Source organism: Acomys minous, assembly GCF_964271855.1.
Source record: "Acomys minous genome assembly, chromosome: 16".
Lineage (NCBI taxonomy): Eukaryota > Metazoa > Chordata > Mammalia > Rodentia > Muridae > Acomys > Acomys minous.
The window spans coordinates 42,218,025-42,239,154 of NC_140498.1; the positions used below are offsets into that span (position 1 = coordinate 42,218,025).

A 21,130-nucleotide genomic window follows, 5' to 3' on the forward strand; every position below is an offset into this window, starting at 1 on the left:
ATTCAATAAAAAATAATTAACAGTAAAATAATCCTCATTGTAGCAATAGTTATGCTTGTTTGCTTGTTTTAAGAGAGATGAAGGAAATAAAACATAGCTTAAATTCAAAGAAATAAGTACCCAAAATTCTCAGGTAACAATGGAAGATCCTTGCTCAGAGAACGTTCTACTGAGCAAAGACTGAGAGGAGAGGCACTTACACCCGGAACTGAGGCCATGCTGTTCATCTGGACAGAGTGGTTCATAGGGGAGGCTGCACGAGGTCCCATCGGTGCTTGTGCCAACTGGACGTTACCCAGGGACATTGGGTTAAATGAATTCATCCCTATAAACAGTTATAATAATTCATTAACAAAAGCATCCACAAGCAAAGAAATATACCCATAGAGTAAACTACAAGTATGACAGAACACATGGGTAACAGACAATTGAGAAGAGCCCACAAGCAAATCAGAGCAGATGGTAGGAGCCTTCCGTATCTGACAGGAGCAGTGGTTGGGAAGGTTCGGGGAGCTCGGGTAGGATGAGGACATGAAGGCAGATTAGAACAAACCAAAACTAATGTGCATAAAGTTTGGAAGCAACAAAGGAGACATGAAGGCTTTGAGAAGGAATGAGGTTGCCCCATCTACACAGGAGGTATTTCCTCAGACTGACTACCTGAGTGCATTTAACAACCCTAGCAGCAATCGGCTTGCATTATTACAGACTTCTAAGTTTCTTGGCTAGAAATACTATTGTTAGAATCTGTGCTAAGACTCAAAACATCATCTCAATTTTGCAAGCATCTTTAATAGGAAGTGTCCAAGGGCCACCCTCAGACTCCAGTAGTTTGCAGAAATACCACATCAATGACAAAGGCTTAGTAGGGAAGTGTCTTCAGATTACAGAGGTTAATTCTCACTAACTTTCTATAAAACTATGCAAACTATATGGGTTCTAAATAAATCCCAACTCAAGCTGCTACTCTACCCAACACTGCAATCTAACAGAATCCTTGAAGAAGTTTCTGAGAGGCCTTGCCTTACCAGTGCTAAAACCAAGAGACGATTTTATTATACTTTCAGTACTATCCAAAACTGCCATCCTCAAATGGCCAAATTACAACAAAGCCCAAGAAGACTTTCCAGGGAGCTTATAACATAAAAGCTCCTCCGCTCTCCATGCCAATTTTGTGCAGACACTAAGAAATAGCACTAAAAGACATGGACATTCATGGGTACTGATATTACTAGCAAGGAAGGCTGGTAAATATGCCTAAGAAAATGTCTCTTCTTATCGCCTGCAGCTAACTTAGTTACCTTGTCAGACCCAAAGGCAGCAATGGTTCCCTATCCTGCTCAATGCCCACGTTCCCCCAACAACATTCAGCCATGTTGCTATGGGTCAATTTCTCAAGCACTTAACTTCCCTCTACCCCTCAAATCCAATCCATCCAAACAAGTTCTTGAAACGTTTATCCAGTGTGTTTCAGTATGCAGTTAACACAGCCTCTGCTTTAAATCCTTTACCCTTCTCCCCTCAAACTGCTTTGTGTACTACACCACCTTTCTTCACCATTTGGATAATGTTCCCAACCAGGAGCAGTATGTCAGAAGCTGAAAAGCTTACAGATACCCACAAACCCTGAAGACCTGCCTATTCCAAATAACCACAGAATCTTGAATTAAGCATTTTATGGTTTGAACAGCCATAATTACTCCAGTGAGGCATGGAGCTCTGCACACAGCCTCCAGTGGACAGCACCTACTTGCCAGCTTCAGTCCTGATGGCCCGGAGCAGCACTGTGCCTTTTCAGTCCCCCACAAATGCTTGCCACAGACTGGCTCATAGACTCTCCTGCTCAGTATTTTAAAAGGCCTTTTCTTTCTTTTATGTTTCTTTCCTTCCTTTTCACATGTTTCATTATGTAGTCTTTTAATAATGTCTTCCCTGTTTTGGTGGGTATGTCAGTCCAAAATCATATTTTTAGTTGGTTGGAAAGCTCTCCTGTAATTTCCAATTCTGTTTGTCTGTCTGTTTTTGAGACAGGGTTTCTCTGTGTAGCCTTGGCTGTCCTAGACTCCCTGTGTAGAGCAGGCTGGCCTCGAACTCTGCCTGCCTCTGCCTTCCTGAGTGCTAGGATTAAAGGTGTGCACCACTACACCTGGATAATTTCCAAACTTTTAAACACAAGAGACTCATATTATTTGGTGACTATATTCTCATCAGAAAGGAATAGAAAGAGCAAACACACACATCACATAAACACAAAAAGGGAAAAACAAGGGAAAAATTCGTTGCCATTGAATGTTAAATTAAAATATGGCTGACAATAAATAGTTAAATACCTTGAGAAACCTGCATGCGATTAACTGGCAAAGGCAGGGGCCCATCTATAAGGGGAAATTTTTAAAAATTAAAACAAAAGGAAATATGTTCAAGTCTAAAAAGCACACAACACACTCCTTTAAGATGTGCCCCTCCCCCACCCCCCAACAGCGGCACATGTCTTTAAGCCTAGCACTTGGGAGGCAAAGACAGGTAGATCTCCAAGTTGTGTTCTAGAACAGCCAGGGATACACAGAGCAGTCCTGTCTTTTAAAAAAGGAGAAGCAGGAGGAGGAAGAACAAAAACAAAAGACAAAACAGAAGAAGCCTCCTTATGAGTGAAGCTCAATATCCCCACGGGCCACTGCATACATACACCTTCCAAAGTGTACAGTTTTGGTGAATATAATTGTATATTCTTAGAAATATGCCCTAGAGACTGAAGGAAAATTAAACAGGCTAATGGCTGGTAGAGAGAAATGCAGTCCTTACTTGGAGGTCTCACAGACTGAGCTGGTGGGATCACAGGGGGCTGAGCACCAGGAGCTGGTAAGGCCGGCTGGTTACCCAGGATGCCTTGCTTATGTAAACGTGACCTCCGTTTTTCTTCTAGTTCTTTTTGTATTTTATAGATTTTCTCTGCTAATAAATGGTAGTACTCATCCTAAAAAGCAATAACATTAAATATTAAAGAATTGAAAAATCTAAGAACGAACAGTTTATTTTGTATGTTCTAACTAATAAATTCATTTGTTTACTCTTTCACTCACTCATTCACATTTTGCTGGGAATCAAACTCAAGAGCCCTGGTGTACTAAGCAGGTACTATACCACCGACCACATTTTAAGTGCACTGGCAAAGAAGTTTGATATAAATATTATACTACACTATACTAATATATTATACAACAATCCTAAAGAACACACACCCACTGTGGGGGAAAAAAAGCTGTTGATTTTATAGATCCTCTATGCTCCTATATCATGACATTGTATTTCAAAAGAGGTCTCTGGTCAGGGTCCTCACAGTTAAGGGCTCTCCTAGACCACGCAGGTTCTCCTAATTCCAGACAACTAGACAGATAACATCCCACCATGCGCTCGCCAGCTGCTGGCAACATACCCGGCTGTTAGCCGACTCATACATGTCTCCCTCTACTTTCTTAGCATAGGCAACCAGGTTCTCCATGCGGCGATCTTTCAGGGCTGCAGGGTCAGGAGTTGGGAAGATGGCTTGGACCCTGAAAGGACAATACAGTCTATCAACCCGCTTTCATGGTAGATGCATGAGAGCTTAAACAAACAAACAAACAGGAATGGCCAGCTACGTGTAGAACCCAGATCTCTCCTTGTTCTGTATGTGAACATGGGAACAATACTAGCGTCTCATCTACGCACCAAAGACAAATATGTGCTAGGTCATTTTGAGAATATATGACTCCAAATTCCTATTTTGAAACTACTCACTATAAACAGATCAAAATAAGGAAGCATCTATAGTTGATTTAACTTCACTCCAACTTAGGACAGGTAGTTTGAAAACCTTAACTTCCTATATATAAAATAAATGTATGGTCATACCATCTATACTCAGCAGATCCAAATTTCCCCCAATTTTTAGGGAACTCTATAACTAGTTTCAAGTCATTGAACAAAGTTGAGCTCAAAAGCAAAAAAGGAAGGGCTCCAAGTCATGCCCCCATGCTCTCTGATGCCACCACACAATGGGGACCACAGTCTGGCAAAGCCAGACTTCCTAGGTCTCTGAGCAGTGGGGGTGGTGCGTATGGACCCTGTGCAGCTCTGAGCTGTAAATTGGGGTTCAACATGCAGATGAAAAACAAAATCAAACAAACATCTACGCACCCACAGAGTCAACAATACCCTCAGCCACAAGATGTGAAGCTGGTTGATGGGGTTACATACAGTTTATGAACTAGATGGCTCCGCAGGTCCTGAGTCACATGTTCATGCCAGCCTTTTCGAACACCAGTGCTGGAAGGAGGTGCTGCTGTAGGTATCGTGCTGAGGCTTCCAATGTTACCAGAGTTTGAGCCATCATTCATCAGTGGACTGAAGAGAAAATAAGGACACTTCATCCAGCCACTCAAGTGAATCAAATGCACTCCCCATCTTTTCAAGCACGTTGACTTAAAATGTTTAATATAAGAGAGTAATGTATATCCACCAAAATTCAAACCGTTTAATTGGTTCTGTTTTACATTTATCATTTTAAAAAGAAAGAGGCTGGAGAGACAGCCCCACTATTAAGAGTGCTTGTTTGTCCTTCAGAGGACCAGGCTTCCATTTCTAGCACCCACATTGGGTGGCTCATCACTGCCCATTATCACTCTAGCTCCAGGGAATCTATTACCCTCTTCTGGCCTTTGTGAGCATCTGCACAACACGCATGCAGTCTCTCTCAGTCTCTCTCTCTCTCTCTCTCTCTCTCTCTCTCTCTCTCTCTCTCTCTCTCTCTCAGTCTCTCTCTCAAAAATAAGAAAAGAGAAAGATAACATTCACCCTCACCTCCTTCTGAAATGGTCTCTCTGCCATATGCCTAGGGTTCTGTATACCCCTCATCTGTTCTTATGCCCACTGTACTTCAGATAGGAGCTATCTGAAACTTTGGTCTTACTTGGTGGCCCCCAAGGAAGTTGGAAGAGCTGATTCTGAAATCAAGTTTGGTGGCTGCTGATCTGCTGTTATTCCTCCTGCTGGAATACTCATTGGGTTGTTTCCTTTAAAGACAAAGAAATGAAATCAATCCCTACCCTATAAGCACTTCATGTTCTTATAATAGATAAGCAAGTGAACACATAAAGAATTCATATGAAGGATAGCAAAATACACTAAGACAGAACCTTTGTTTTTTTGTTAGTGGTAACTAACATCAACAAATTCCATTATCAACTCCTTCCCACTCCTACTCTATAGTCTGGCTCATGCCTTAAGTGTACTCTATGGCTTCTGAGAAAATGATCACTGCCCATTTGTTGCCTTTTCAACTTTCTGTTTCATTAATGTCAAATTCTAGAAAACTACACTGACCTGCCTGGCACACACCTGTGTGTTGGGGCTCTTCTTACATGTCAAAGAGTAAACTTACAAAATTTAAGTTTAGGGAAAAAATAGAGAAAGCCAGTTTGGCTATAAGCATCTCATTAAAAGAAAAATATGTAACTCAGAGTTTAATACAATTCATGAATTATACCATCAAACAAGAGAAAAGTAGATTAAAAACCTGGGTGTTAGGGTTTTAACCCATTCTCCCAGACATTACTAATAATCATTTAGGTGCTTTTCCAAAAAGTAATATAAGGATGATTTTAACTGGTCCATCTCTGTCTCTTTTTACCTCCTCAGCATTGGTAGATATCAAACTTGGGGTGTCACGCATACTAGATAAGTGTTTTAACACTGACCTACATCTCTAGCCCCTTAACTGGCCATTTTTAAATGACTCACTTTTGAGTCTAAATAGTGCCACTACTCACAGCTTCGTTGACAGAATTAATCACATAGTAAGAGCCTGAGGTTAAACAACAAGCAAAGGAAAAAACAGACAAACAAACAAACAAACAAAAAAACCCAAAACCAATCCCGCCTCCAAAATCAGAAGAAAAAACTACCCTGAGGAATTGGGGAATTAACACAATTTGTGTTGATTATGAACAAATGTGTAAAGATGGCAAGTGATGGGCTAGAGTGACCAAAGGAAGTACTGATCTACCTAGAGACAGATGGCAGCAGTTGTTGGGAATCCACTGCTAACCAACCTGATTGTGCATGGTCACGTCCAATGATGGCAGGATGCTACCATGTCCTATTAAGTAAGTAATGTACTTAAGAGTTCACTCAGGTTGGATTCTGCATTCTGAGCCACAAGGATATCCTTTATTAACTGTCTAGACAAAGTGGTACATATAGGGCACTGTTTTACTTGAAAATATTCTCTTTACAACCATGTACCATCTTCCCGACAAATATATGCCTCAGGTTTTCTCCAGAAGCTTGCTGATCCAAAGCAAGGAATCTGAAGTCAAAACACGACTGAAAACAGCCTTGGGTTTGGCAAGCACTGTCACCTTTATAGTGTATCTGGAGAAAATTAGTTCTTGAGTGCTCCCTGACTTACCTAGGGCATTGAGAGTCCTCATCTGCTGGTGGGCTGGAGGCTGTGCTGGTTGCTGGCCGGGAACCTGAGGCTGCAGCTGCGTCTGGGGCTGGTTCATGTAGGGGAGTCCTAGAGCGGCATAGGCCCGCTGCATAGAACTGGGGTCTATGGGATTGGGGTTACTTAAAGAAGTGGCATTCTGTTGCCCTGCACCAACAGAACCAATTGTGTTTTGAATTCCACTAGCTGGAGATCCCAGGATGGCTAGAACAAAAAACAGAAAGACAAGCAAAAAAGGTAAGTAAAAAGGAGATGCCCACAAGTGACTTGTACATAATGTGAGGCAAATAAGCCTTTCAAACTCTAGGCATGTATATAAAGCATTAAAGCTAGTAAGAAAGAAGCAGAGCTATTTGGTTTAGCAGTAGTTAAGGAACAAAAAGCTAAAGAAAACTTACCCTCTATGTCTAAAAGCAACAGAACATAAGTAAGTGAAAAGAGATCACTTAGTAAAAATGAGTATGTATTAAAATGTAGAGCTACCTATGAAGTAAGTTACAAGGAGTGTCGAATGCATGACAAGGCACATGATTCTGAATGGGTCAACAGCTACCTCAAGAGAAGGAAGGAGCCTCCTACAAGCTGGTGTCCACCTATCTTTTAGTGCTCACTTCTGTAAACTGAGAGAAACAGTAAAGGCGAAACCTGATTGGACACTTTTTAATCAATAAACCTATGAGGTGACCCTCTAAATTACAAAACAGCATTTCTCTAAACTCACTTGTATAATGACCTTCTCATAAACTCTTGTCCAGGAGAGCACCATATAGGGCTGTATTATACTTAACTGATTGACAGATTTGCCTAAAATTAACAAATGGAATGAGGCTTGGAGATTCCATGTGAGCTTAGCTTTATTTAGGTGTCACCTCGCTATCCCTGATAGATGCACTTCACTGTGCTGATCCAAAGCCATAAGCAGCATGCAGAGCAGCTGTCCCATCTGGGTGTCTAACCCCAGGAAATTAGAAAGGAAAAGCAATGCCCTCATAATAAACTCATCCCAAAGGACTTCATGACATGAAATAGCATAACCGGTAATGCTTTTTTCTTTGATCATTTTAAGTTTAAACCATTTACCCACTCATACAATCCATCCACTTGATGACTTTTCTGTATGACAGAGGCTTTCTGTCACACTATTATCTTTAAGAGGTCCTTTCTTTTAAACTTGTATGAAGTTTAGAGTCATGTTAAAAGTAAAATTTAAAAAGCATGCTTTATAAAGTGGGTATATGACTTTTTGACACATAAAACAGTCACAAAGCCTTTAGTAATTCAATTAGTAGTATTTGCCCCCACCCCCCGGGTTTCTCTTTGTAACCTAGGTTATTCCAGAACTCTTAGACCAGGCTGTTCTTCAACTCAGAGATCCATCTGCCTCTGCCTCCAGACTGCTAGGAGTAAAAAAAACGCTGCCGCGCCCACTTGGCTAAATTAGTAATGTTCTTATAACAACGTTTATGCGAATATAATATACAACTGCAGAGCAACTTAATTAAACTGTAATGTGTAAAAAGGAAAAAAAATCATGGTAATTACCCATTCCATGCTATTAACTTTTCTAATAAGGACAGTCAGATCTAAAACTCATTAACACTCATTAGATACACTTAAACACAGCAAACATCTCATCATTATAAATAAAACGCAACTCCCAAGGTTCACCTTGACAAGAGTGTAGATGAAATAGTCAAGTACAAGGTCTTTAAAAGTATACTGTTTGAGAGTCCCTGAAACCATAAGCATGTACTCATCATTTTCCTCAACTAGCATGGTAATTTTTCAAAAAGAGTTATGACACAGAAAAAGAAAATAATTACCCAGCGTTCCCTTGTATGACAAAATTCACAGGCTTCTCTTTCAAAATATTTCTTTTCCTTCTCCCTTCCTCACCCCCACCCCGTTTCTATCCTGTCTTCTCTTACACATGCTACTCAAACACCCAACCTGAGCCCAGAACAGTCAGTTTCCTGCCACTTCAGGACGAAGAAAGCATAAAACATAGTGAATTTTCCCAGGGATTTGAAGAAACAAAGTGTCCATGTGGCCCTCCCTTTCTCAGGAAGATGCAATGGCTGGGCTCTAATGACTTTATTCTACTATAGTCTTTCATCTACACATCCTGAAATGTCATCTATTTAGACAAAATGCCTACCATAGGATGGATACCATTCCTAAACTTGGGGCCACATATAAGATAAACAGTCTCATGGATGTTGTTGACATGGTCACTCTATTTTCTGCTTATGCTAAAAACATATTTCATAAATATAAATATTATTTTTATTTTACAACAAAATATACCTAGCAGAAAACATGCAGACACTTTGGAAATTTGACACTTTAACAATCCAGAACCAAGAAAAAAAACAAAAACAAAAACAACTCAACAGGAGCTCCAAACAACACTACTGTATGAAAAGCACAAACATATAAGGGTTACAGGAATTTACAAGGGGGGCGGGGAAGCTGATGGACTGACCGAGTCATATTACCAGGGCTCCATGTCCTTCCCTAAATCCCCACAGGGCCAACAGGCCTCTTTATCTTTAGGTGTTTATCCTCCCAGTATTCACACTACATCCTACTAGGCTCCCTGATACAGCGGCTAGCACATAATCCATGTACTCCTTGAGCTAAGACCTGCTGGGAAAATCAAGAGTAATCTAATAATCATCCATAGCTTGAGAGCTGGATCATCTTCATCTTTCCTGGACATCACTGGAAGTTGGGACTCAGTCTACTTTTCACCTACTCTTGCTACACAAGGCTGGCTTAACTAGGAGGACTTAGTGTCAGTTAACTCTTTATCTGCCACATGGAGCCATGTGAAGTGCACTCTGTACAGGGGATCTGTAGCTATCTGTCCCTTGCCCCTCACACCCCTCTCAGCCCCTCAAGGATGAAAAAAAAATTAAAAGAGCCTTAAAGGCAGCAAAGCTCACCTACTTGCACCCCTGACAAAAAAACAAAAAAACAAAATTCTGCACTCATCAACTGGACATGTTACTGAAAACAATCTACTTGGGACTTTTCCCTTCCTGAAGTTTAATGCTGTGATACATGTCACAAGCCCCTTGAATGTCATTAGGACCCTGAAGAGTCCTGATATGCTAGCTCAAGCTAGCATGGAGATGTACCTAACTTATAAAATCCTTGAATCCAGATATATCTTTGAGGAGTTTGGGGCTGTTATTTTGGTCTGTTTGTTTGAGGGCAAGGAAGACTGAATCTTGCTACATAGCTATGGCTGGCCTGTAACGCACTGGGTAGTCCAGGGTGGCCTCAAGTTCATGGCAATCCTCCTGACTTCACTTCTTGAATACTGAGATTACAAGCATAGTTTCTGGAATGTGTTTGTCTTTTCTAATGCATGCTCAATACCTTCTCTGCCTCACTACTCCTTTTCCATTGTAGCTAATGCAAAAAGTCATAGCTTCGGAAACATAAGGCCAAGTTTATTATGAGTTCTGTAGAAGATTCGCCTATCGATCTTTAAATAGGGACAAGACAGTCTTTCCCCTGTGAAGTATATGTTGCTAACTTAAAACATTCAATTAACCAGACAACTTCAGGCTTTAATCATTTTCTCTTTTTTTATTTTGTTTTGTTTTGCTTTGTTTTTCGGGACAAGGTCTCTCTGCATTAGCCTTGGCTGCCCTGGACTTGCTTTGTAGACCAGGCTGGCCTTGAACTCACAGTGATCCGCCTGCCTCTGTCTCCCAAGTGCTGGGATTACAGGCATGCGCCACCATGCCCAGCTAACCATTTTCAATAAACTCGGCTCAATCTGGAAATTCAACAAAACTGACACGAAGTAAATTTCCCACTCTGTCAGAGTGGTAGAAGACAAAACGCAAGCTAGGCATTCTATTCATTCTTAGATTGCTACAGAAAAATCAGTGCTAGGTTCATTCAGATCTGCGCATATCTTTGCCAAGTAGAAGGTATCACCTCATCAGTCTTTTCCTGTGCACAATACAGGGCATAATAACAAACAGAAAGACTGAGTGCCCATGTTCTCAAAAGTGGTTGTCCTCAGAAGCTGAGAGACACCAGAGGGCATGCTCTGATCAAGGCAGAGAGAGTGAGTTCTCTCACTCTATAAAACCATCCAGGCCCTATCTCCCCAACCCAAACTCTACTAGTATGTTTGCGGGATCTGGGGACTACAGGGCTCCCAAATGGAACTGTGAGCCTGGTCAGGCAGAGCCCAGGAGGTGCTGTATGAGTGAATTTTGAGGTTGATTTTAACTGAATATTATAACAACAACAACAACAACATCCAAAATGTGCCTAGAAATGGGATAAAGAGGCAACAACAAGCTCTCTCTCTACACCTCTTTCCCTCTTACCCTTCCTCTCTCTCTCCTTACTCTTCCTGTCTCTGTCTCTCTGGGATAACCCTGTCCCCTTTCCTTCTCCCCCATGTTCATTCAATAAACTCCTCTACAACATTTTTTTGAAAGATGCAACAATAAAAGGTGTTTCAAGCAATCCAAAATGTGCCTAGAAATGGGATAAAGAGGCATCCCATGAAGTAAGGGACAAAGCAATGAGGACACTGGAGCAACAAGCTAGATGACTACTGTCATAGACACTGGGAATTGTAATTCTGTGCTTCAGTCCAAGGCTGAGGCTGGAGCTGGGGCTGTTCCTGGAGCACAAATCTAAATCCCTGTGGAGTTCAGGTAGAGAAGCCAGGGTCTTCCTCGGAGAATGTCTCTATCCTCCCTACAGCTCTGAAGCAAATCCGGCACTTGTAGGCATTCCAAATGGTCACATCCCAGATTTTAATGTACACACCAAAATACCAGGAAATGTGTTTTTAAAAAAAGTACAGATTCTAATATAAGAAGCCTAGACGGGGCCCAGATTTCCACACAATTTAGTACGCAATCTGGAAACATCCATCTATGCAGCATGCCTGTGATTATAACAAGAGACCCATTGGTTCCAACATGCGGACTCAAGCACATGTCACACAGAACCTACCAGTGGTTAGAAGCCAGGAATGATGATGGAGAAGCTCTAATAACTCAACGACTACTTCTATGGTGGGCAGATAACTCATAATGACAGTCAATAAAGCAAAAAACAAACAAACAAACAAACAGGCCCTCACAGTAACAAATAACATTGGTTTCATTTCAAGCAGTATCATCTTCGTGCACTTTACTACCACTAGATGTTATCCCACTGTAGTTTTGTTGATTCTGGGTCCTTTGAGCAAATTTTTCTCTATGAAGTAGTCTAGGCATACTCTGATTCTCCCCATAAGGACTACACAGAGCACTTCACACCTATACCTGATCCTTTGACAGAGACTATTACCACTTTTTGAAAATATGAGAAAACAGTAAACATGAAAAATCCCAGAAAAGTCACTCCCCTACATTAAAAGTCAACGATGAAACTGAAGTTCACTACTCACTGAATTAATAGCACACAAGTACAAACTAGCTTAACAACAGTGGGTTTTTTGTTGTTGATGTTTGGTTGGTTTTTGTTTTGTTTTGTTTTGAGGGAACATGGTGTGGAAATATACTCTATGATAGCCTAGAATTCATAATCCTCCAACCTCAGCTTTCAGAGTTACTAGAATGAACCACCACACTAATTTTTAATGTATATAGTTCAGGCTCTAGAACTCAACCTGAAGCTACTGAAGGATTGGATTCACATTTTTCTCTAGCTCCTAATCTAGGATTCAAAGACCATAAACACAGTTTTCTTGAGAAAGGCACTGCTAAACATTCTTAGTGAGGACATAACACAATTTTATACTTGGACTTCTGCAAGTATAGAGCCAACAGACCACATTCAAAATTGAAATGTGATTTTAAGAACAATTTAGGCTGCAGAGATGGCTCAGTAGGTAAAGTATTCAGATCTCCAACACTCGCATAAAAATCATGCAGTGGTGGTGGTGGTGCCAGTGGTGGTGGTGGTGGCGGCGGCAGTTTAACCCCAGGGGCTGAGGAAGCAAAGAGGAGCAGATTCCAGGGGCTCACTGGCTCATCAATCTAGCCAACGCTGTAAGATCCAGTTCAATGACAAAGTATCTCAAAAACAAAAAACAAACAAAACAAAACAAAAAAATAAGGTAGAGAGTGATCAGAAAAGGCCCCGGATGACCTTTGATCTCCACAGGCTCTCACATGAGAAAAAAGCACCTATAGACATATGTGCATACAGACACACACACTAATTAAAAATTTCAAAAGCACTTCTTTTTAAAGTGCTTTTATTTATTTTTTTATTAAAACTACCAAAAACCTTGTACAGACATCATCTCAACTCTCCCTGTGACTTAACATTATCAAGTCCCCGTGATAACACCTCATGTTATGACTAGTAGGAACACTGTGGTTTACCACTTGAGAAAGCATGCACCAAATCAATTTTCATACTTAGACAGTTATAAGGATGTTAAGAAAAAACAAACCACATTTCTTTTTTTTTTCTCCCTCTTGAATAAAAACCACATAAGTATTTCTTAAAAAGAGAAATCACAAAGGTTAACAATATTCATACCAGTATGTACATATTAAGCTCAAAAGATCCCATACAAGTCACACCTCTAAATTAAAAGTGAACAATAAAATCCTAGCTATTTATGGAATTAATAAGACCCAGTATCCCAGAATTTCATTTTATGTGAGATGTCTAGGAAAATCATGTATTAAAAGTTCAGGAGTTAAGAAGATGACTCAGTGGCTGGCTAAAGTGCTTGCCACTCAAGTGTAAGGACATGAGTTCAAATCCCCACAGCCTATGTAAAGCCAGGCATGGTATCATGTGTGTAATCCCAGTGCTCCTGGGATGCCAGGTGGAAACAGAAGAATCTCTAGAAGCTCACAGGCACCCAGCTCACACAAACAACAGAGATTTTGTCTCAAAAGATAAGGACCAACATCTAAAAGGTATGTGGACAAGTTACAAGTTACAAGGACACACCATCACCACCACCATCACCACCACCACTACCCACACACAAAGAATAATGTAACCCATCCAAGAGAAACTATGTTTTCAAAGAAATTTAATTGTGGTCTATCTGTAGGGGAAGAAGACAACAAGCCCCAACGCCCTGTATTTTCAATGAGGCATGCTGTGCAGTATAGTCAGCTCATAGGAAGGAAAGTTGGATTCATAAGAAGAGATCAACAGCCAGCAATGGCACGCCACTCCACGGCACTCTTAGATTAGAGTGATTTGCCATGTACAGCCAGCCAGGAAGAAAGCAGCACATGCTCACCAGGCAGAAAGGGAACCTGTGAAGATGTTCAAGAAGATATCCTAAGTGAAGAGCACTCAGGACATCTATCTGGGAGGAGTGGAGATGGTGAAAGATGGTGAAAGATGAGAAAGACTGTGTGCCTCCTAAAAGACCACTAAAAGAGGGCATGCCTCCCACCTAGAGAATGACATGGATGAACCCAAGGGTACCAAAGTCCACAACTGAGCCTCTGAAATGACAGCAAAGAGTCTTAAGACTGCGAAGAGGTGTCCATACCCATCCTAATGCTCTGATGGCTAAAAACAGCAGGGATCCAGGGGTCACATGCAGTAAGAGCAGCCAGTAGAGAACTGGTCATGTATCAAGGACCACACAGATGATTCAGAAGACAACAAAACAATGGGGATGAGAAGGATGTGTCAACCCTGAGGCTAAGATTCCCAGTCTAAAGCTTAGTAAGTTGTTAGATCAGCAGGTGTGGGAACTGCATAAGCAAAACTCTACCAGGCTCTTACACTGATACAAGCTAACAGGGTCTTCACAAAAACAGTGCCCCTCTTGTGCCCCCTTGGTGTCACTATCCTTGTAGGTGACCTGACATTCAATCCTCATACTAAGTATTGTCAGAAAATGCCAAATCTTCGTGGCAGCCATTTGATGGAAGTGACCTTGCAGCTTTGCACCCTTTCAAGTGGGTTGGTGGAGGTAAAGGAAAGCCTACCATGGCCATGGCTATTCACAAAACTCACTGAAAGCCCATCTACCCACCGAGTTTGGCTGCACCAAGGTCACTGTTGTCCCTGCCTCACTCAGCATGTTGTGCTGGTGACCTTTGCCCACTACCTACCTACTCTCACCATCCTCTTAAGAACAGTTTCTAGTCTTATCTCCAAGCTTCTCTGCCCCGTGCTCACTTACTTTGTTGGTTTCGCTTGTCACTGGCATTTTTCAAAGGGAGGCAAACAGGACAGTCATGTCGTGTGCAGTTCTTCCAATGAGAGATGATTTGTCGTGAAGATGCACAATGGGCAACTATGACCAGAAAAACAACGAGATGTTATTTTTCTATCCAAATCGTCACACTTTCAATTACACCTAAATTATAATGCCAGATTCCATTAAAAAAAAATGGTAACAAGTGTAACCATAATACAATATAGGCAGTCCTTAACTTACAAACAGGCTGTCCAAAAAGTTTGTAAGCTCACTGCTAAGTAATTCCAGGCAAAAATTTCCCATAGAAACAATGTTATGAATGATGGGTGATTAAGGTTCCGCCCACAAAAATAGAACAAAAGCTATCAACCTCTGAAATACTGAGCATCTACAATGAGAGGCAGAACAGAGTTCTACACTACATGTTACTATTAAAAATAAAAACATTAAATTATATTTCAGGATGGAACCAACTAAGAACTACCACAGGAAAAAAACACAGATAGTGAAGCCAATGAGAAGTCTGTGGAGATCCTAAGAGGAATCTAGGGCACTTCATGAAGTGCTTGAGAGAGTAACTAAGCCTGAAGAGTCCCAGTCTTCATAGTCTAAAGTCTAGCCTTCCCTCCCCTGTTCTGTGTTTCCATCATGATCAGGGTTATTCCAGGGATTCACAAATAGCACCACAGGATAGAGGGAGACCATGGAGATATTTCCCCCCAAAGTTTATGAGCACAAGAAAGAAGAGAAGAAAAGAGAGAAGAAGGGTTACAAGAAATCACAGCTGTTAACAGGAAACACTTCTTTCGGTGAAACTGAGGTCAATGGTTAAAAAATATATATATATAAGTAAATAAATAAAAACCTAAAAAAGGAGAGCATAGATGTATGTGTCTAATCCCTCCCAGCCCCTGGGATGATGACTTGGATGTCATCAGAGCAGCCTTAAGACAGAGGACAGAGGAGCAAGGCAGTAGGTCGCTGACAGTCTGAATCCATGAAACAACCACAAGACAGATGGCTAAGGGTGCAGGAAAAGGTGTGTGCCTGCTGTGAGTATTACTGTCCAGACAACCACAATATAGATATTACCAAGGAATACTCAAGAAGTGATAGAGAAGTCCTTCATGAAAGAAGGAGAAAAAGAACACGCTCAGGGAACAGCCTCATGCAGGAGCAGTGCATCTATTAGAAGAACAAATCACCTGCCAGCTCAACAGGTGAGTTTTTCAGGGACAGTTGAGCGCCAGATGTGGGGACTACAGAAACAACATATTCTAGGTCACACCAAAAGGAGGCCAGCACCTAGACCATGCAGGCTTTCCAACCACCAAAGCTGCTGAAAAACAATAAAGGCAAATTCCATCCTAACAGCAGCCACTAGTTCAGAAAGTGCACTTACCTTGGCAGGCTTTCCCAGCCTGACAATGTGTCATGTGGTTCAAAACATTTTTCATGGTTCGACAGTGTGGGAGAGAACAGGCCCGAACCTCTCCATTCGCTTGTTCTCTTCTCTGACATTTGTGGGCATGAAGCAGTAGAACCAGCTGCTGCTGTATCAGTTTGCGTTTTTCAGGGTCTGCTGTAGGGCCTGTTGCAATTGCTTGTGTGGGTACAATCCCCACTGATGTTTGCAACTGGGACTAAAATAAAACAAAGTAACAAAAATTTCTTATTAAGTTTTTAGAGTTTTGATTCATTCTAATTATTAGGAAAGCTCACAGATGTAGCCGAAAAAATTGATACAGTTTTAATTGATCAAAAACCTTGAGAAGCACCCAAGCACAAAAATCAGCCTAACTTAGATGCAAAACTGATTCAAGTTCACTTGAATACAATTATCATCCAAGAGACAACAACAACACAAACTCAATCCACCCCACTGTGAGCTCCATCAGTGGAAAGGCATGTATCAGCTGACCCACAGGATGCTGTTGCTTATGTAGGTAGGTCCCAAAGAGCAGAATGTTGGACATTTCATATGGTTCAACTTAATAAAAAAAAGATTGCCTTGGAGCTGGGCACAGTGACACATGCCTATAATCCCAGCCTGATAACCTGAGGTAGATCCCCAAGTACCCACAATATATAAGCAGTCCCAACCTCCATACATACAAACATATACATTAAACATAAAAAATTTTAATTAGATTTATTCATTTTACATGTGTTTTGCCTGCATGCATGTATATGCACCATGTTCAGGCACACTTGGAACCCATAAAGGTCAGGATACACTGGATCCCCTGGAACTGTAATTACGGAGGATTCTGAACTACTGTGGTGCTGAGAACCACATCTGTGTCCTCTGCAAGAGCATCAAGTGCTCTCAACCATTGAGCTACCTCTCCAGCACCAATTTAAAAATTAAAAAAAAAGAAAAGAAAAACTTAACTATGTATACACAATTAGGAGATAAACAATAAAAATATTAAGTGTGTATCTGCTTGCATGTGTGTACAAAAGCCCAGTTCATATTGTGGTTTCAGGTTGCCTACTTGGTCAGTGACCTCTAGGGATCCTCCTGTCTGGCCCAGAAGCACTAGGGCTAACCATGGCTTTTAAAAACGTGTATCCTTGGGATCTAAACTCAACCTCCCCAGCACAGGCTGGTCAAATTTTACAAAGTTCCTAGAAACTGAAAGGCAGATTTAATTGCTTCTCCCAAGTCGGCATTTACTAAGCAGCAGAGGGCTGCAGGTGGCCCTCATATCTGTCAGAAGCACCCTCTAGAGTCTCTTTCTGTCTCTACTGCCCAGGCAGGCAGCAAGACACCAACAGAGGGAAGGTGTTTAGAGAGAACCTTCCCTTTAAAGCATAAAAACTGGCAAGATGGCTCAGTGGAAGGAAGGGAATTGTCTTAAACACAAGTATCTGAATTCAAATTCCAGTGGAAGTAGAGAACCAAATTCCAAAAATTGTTTTCTGACCCCCCCCACCCCCACATGCATAAGATAGTAGGAATACACTGCTTATGTGCACATTCACACGCAGTAATCATTAAAACAAGGGGGGGGGGAGGAGAAGAGATGACAACACACACACAAACATAAGCGTTGTTTCTCTAAAGTAATCCACACACTTTATAAAATAGTTTAGAAATTTTTTGAAAAACAGTTAAAAATAGGAGGGGGAGCAGCACTAGACAAATGGCTCATAGCACTATTCTTTCAGAGGACAAGAATTTGAGTACTAGCACCCACATGGCTGCTCATAACTGTAACTCCAATCCCAGGAGATCGAGACACACATGTAATGTACATATAAACATGCAGGTAAAGCACACATACAGATTTTTACTTAAAAGGGAGCTGGGTGCATTGATACATGCCTTTAACTCCATCACGTGGGAGGCAGAGACAGGCAGATCTCTGTGCATTTGGGGCTAGCTTGGTCTACATAGAAAATACCAGTGGAATCAAAAGAGAATGGAGAAAGTTGTTTGTAAATATAGGTCTGATATCCAGCCATGATCCAAAACAGTAAGAAAAACACACAAACTCTCTTATAATCCATTAACAACAGACAATCTTTAAAATGTGCAAAAGATCTGACTAGATTTTCTTTAAAAAAAAAAAAAAATACACACACACAAAGCATCACTAGTATTACTGAAATGTCAATCAAACCAGTATGATGTTGTACATTTTTAATCCTAGCACTAAGGAGGCAGGGGTAGGCAGATCTCTTTGAGTTTGAAGCCAACTTGGTCTACATAGTCAATTCCAGGACAGCCAGGGCTATGTATATAAAAAGACCCCCATCTCAAAAAACCATAAAACTGGGGCTGGAGAGATGGCTTGGTGGTTAAGAGCACTGCCTGCTCTTCAAAAGGACCTGGGTTCAATTCCCAGCACCCAAGTGGCAGCTCACAACTGTCTGTAACTCCAATATCTGGCACCCTCATACCAATGCACATAAATTAAAACTAAATAAATAAAAAAATAAACAAACAAACAAAAACAAAAACCAAAAGAAAGATAAATCAAATCCACAGAGTATAGCTTTGGAGCTACCCAGATGGCTATAAATGAGACACAGATACTAAACAACTGCAGTGGTCCAGCAGAAGAGAACATGGAGGAATCGTGACACACATCACTAGAAAAGAGCCTAAGATGCTGGGAAACTGTCTGGCAGTTCCTCAACACAAAACAGTACATCACCCAGTAACTGCACTCCTGGGCACATATCCAAGATAATTAAAAGAGCTTTTCATACACCAACATGTTAAAAAAATTTTTTTAAAGCTGGGTGCAGTGGCACATGCCTTTAATCCCAGACCAGACCAGGTTGGTCTTGAACTCACAGTGATCCTCCTGCCTCTGCCTCCCGAGTGCTGGGATTAAAAGCATGCATGCACCACCATGCCCAGCTAAGAGCTAGGTTCTTGTTAGATTACTTTTGTTGTCTTGAGACAGGTTCTCCTGTAACCTAGGCTGGGCTAATCCTTCTTCCCTCCACTTCTCAAGTGCTGGAATTATGTCACTCAACATGGCCAGCTCAATAGATCTTTTTCCAAAAGTTCACTTCACTGGTCATCAAAGAAGTCAAAAATAAAACAGAGGCTCTTTACCTATCAGTATGGGACACACATAACACACACACACACACACACACAAATAACCACTGTGGTTGTTGAGTGTATATTTTAAAAAAGTATTCTCAAGTGTTCTAATAAAAATACAGCTTAGACTTGGGAAAAGAACACTATCAAAAGAAACGCGTGCAATCCTTCTGGTTGTAGGGGAAGGGGATGAGACGACGTCTGTTCTGTGACCAGGTTGTCCTCTTCAGTCTACCTCTAACCAATGCATTTCATTTCCCCTCCCTGTCGTTCTTTCCTCTCTTCTTAACGGCACTGGGTATTAAACCCAGGGCCTCAGGAAGCTCTAAGTATGTGCTTTATGACTGAGTTAACATGAACAGCCCAAAATATATATTCTTTTGGCTCTAGACCCACTGCTAAGGAAGGAACCGAACAAAGATAGGGTCCAATTATACACTAAATTAAGCATCACATTGATTAATGAAAAACTGGAGAAATACAAAGGCCTAAGAAGCTGAATAAGCTTTGACACATAGCTATACAGGAAGAGGATGCAGCCGTTACATGACAGAGCTCAAATGAAACCAGGCAATGCACCGGGAAGCACTAGAACAGCCTGGCCAAACCTGCCTGATTCTTGACAGACAACAAATTAGAAGATAAAGTTAGCATCACTTAAGGCAACAAATTATAACACTGAAGTAGACTTGCAAGCTTTTGGGTTTCTTTGCTTGTTTGTTTGGATGGTTTGATTTTTCTAGACAGAGTTTCTCACCTCCTGGAACTTGTTTTGTAGACCAGGCTGGCCTCAAACGAAATAGATCCACTTGCCTGCCTCTGCCTCCCCAGTACTGCGATTAAAGGCTGTGCCATGACCAGCTGGCTGACTTGAAAGTTTTAACAGAAAAATACCAAAAGGATATTCAGGATTTAGAATAATACTATAAAGTCATTCAGTTTTCCTCATTAACCCTGAGTTTTTATCTTTTCTAGGAGAAACCTTGACAGAATCATCTACTAGTTCAAACAAAGGAGGGTGGTTCAGGGCCTAGTTGTACCTCATTTTCCAAAATTAATGTATTGTATCAATGTTTTAGAGAAAGTAACCATTACTTTTATAACTCAAACATTCCTATTTAGAGAAACTACTTTAAAAAATGAAATTAGAAGAATCATTAGTAAATGTAAAGGATTAGAGCATGGAGTTTGGATCCCCAGAACCCACATAAAAAGCCATGCAGCACTGGAAGGCAGAAATGGAGGACTCCCAAAGCTAGTCAGCTTGCATTCACACTCATATGAACACGAATGATTGAGCACATATGTACACACACACACTGAAAAAAGAAAATGGAGAATATAAAAAATTAGAAAGGCTCAGAAAAACACAAAGGTCGGTGGTTAAGAGCACTTGTTCTAAGGAGCAGAGTTGGATCCTAGCACTCATGGAACAACCGAGTGCATACCAAGTTCTGTGGAAGATGAAAACAGCCAACAAACTGCAAATGAAAGACCCTGACTCAAATAAATAGGCATAATGATGGAGAAAGACAACTGGCATCCTCTTCTGGAATGTATGCCCTGTGCACATGCGCCAACACATACCTGTGCCTGCACTCACACAAACAAATCTTTTTGTTTGTTTGTTTGTTTGTTTGTTTGTCTTGTAGTCCTGGATTCACTTTGCAGACCAGGCTGTCCTCGAACTCACAGAGATGTGCCTGCCTCTGCCTCCTGAGTGCTGGAATTAAAGATGTGTGCCATCATACCCAGTCAACAAGCCATTTTTTTTAAATGACAGTGGTTAACACAAAAACTCACAACTATTCAAAGTGCAGAGATTAAGTATTAGTGAACTGGTTAGTCATAAATAGGACGTCTATATCATAACACACACACACACACACACACA

At 41.1% G+C, this 21,130-nt stretch overlaps 1 protein-coding gene across 7 annotated transcripts in view; it reads right to left on the minus strand.

The window, feature by feature from the left end:
• Positions 1-21,130, minus strand: part of CREBBP (CREB binding lysine acetyltransferase) — a 149,559-nt gene that overhangs the window by 39,388 nt on the left and 89,041 nt on the right. For 6 of the 7 annotated variants that reach the window (XM_084761923.1, XM_084761927.1, XM_084761924.1 and 3 more), the window contains 9 exons: positions 16,072-16,312; positions 14,652-14,765; positions 6,449-6,691; positions 4,949-5,051; positions 4,237-4,383; positions 3,434-3,551; positions 2,803-2,974; positions 2,331-2,375; positions 201-325 (listed from right to left, as the gene is read on the minus strand). In XM_084761923.1, the coding sequence (XP_084618049.1) occupies positions 201-325; positions 2,331-2,375; positions 2,803-2,974; positions 3,434-3,551; positions 4,237-4,383; positions 4,949-5,051; positions 6,449-6,691; positions 14,652-14,765; positions 16,072-16,312 (1,308 nt within the window). The remainder of the gene's footprint in view (positions 1-200; positions 326-2,330; positions 2,376-2,802; positions 2,975-3,433; positions 3,552-4,236; positions 4,384-4,948; positions 5,052-6,448; positions 6,692-14,651; positions 14,766-16,071; positions 16,313-21,130) is intronic. The other variant, XM_084761928.1, reaches the window with a different exon arrangement.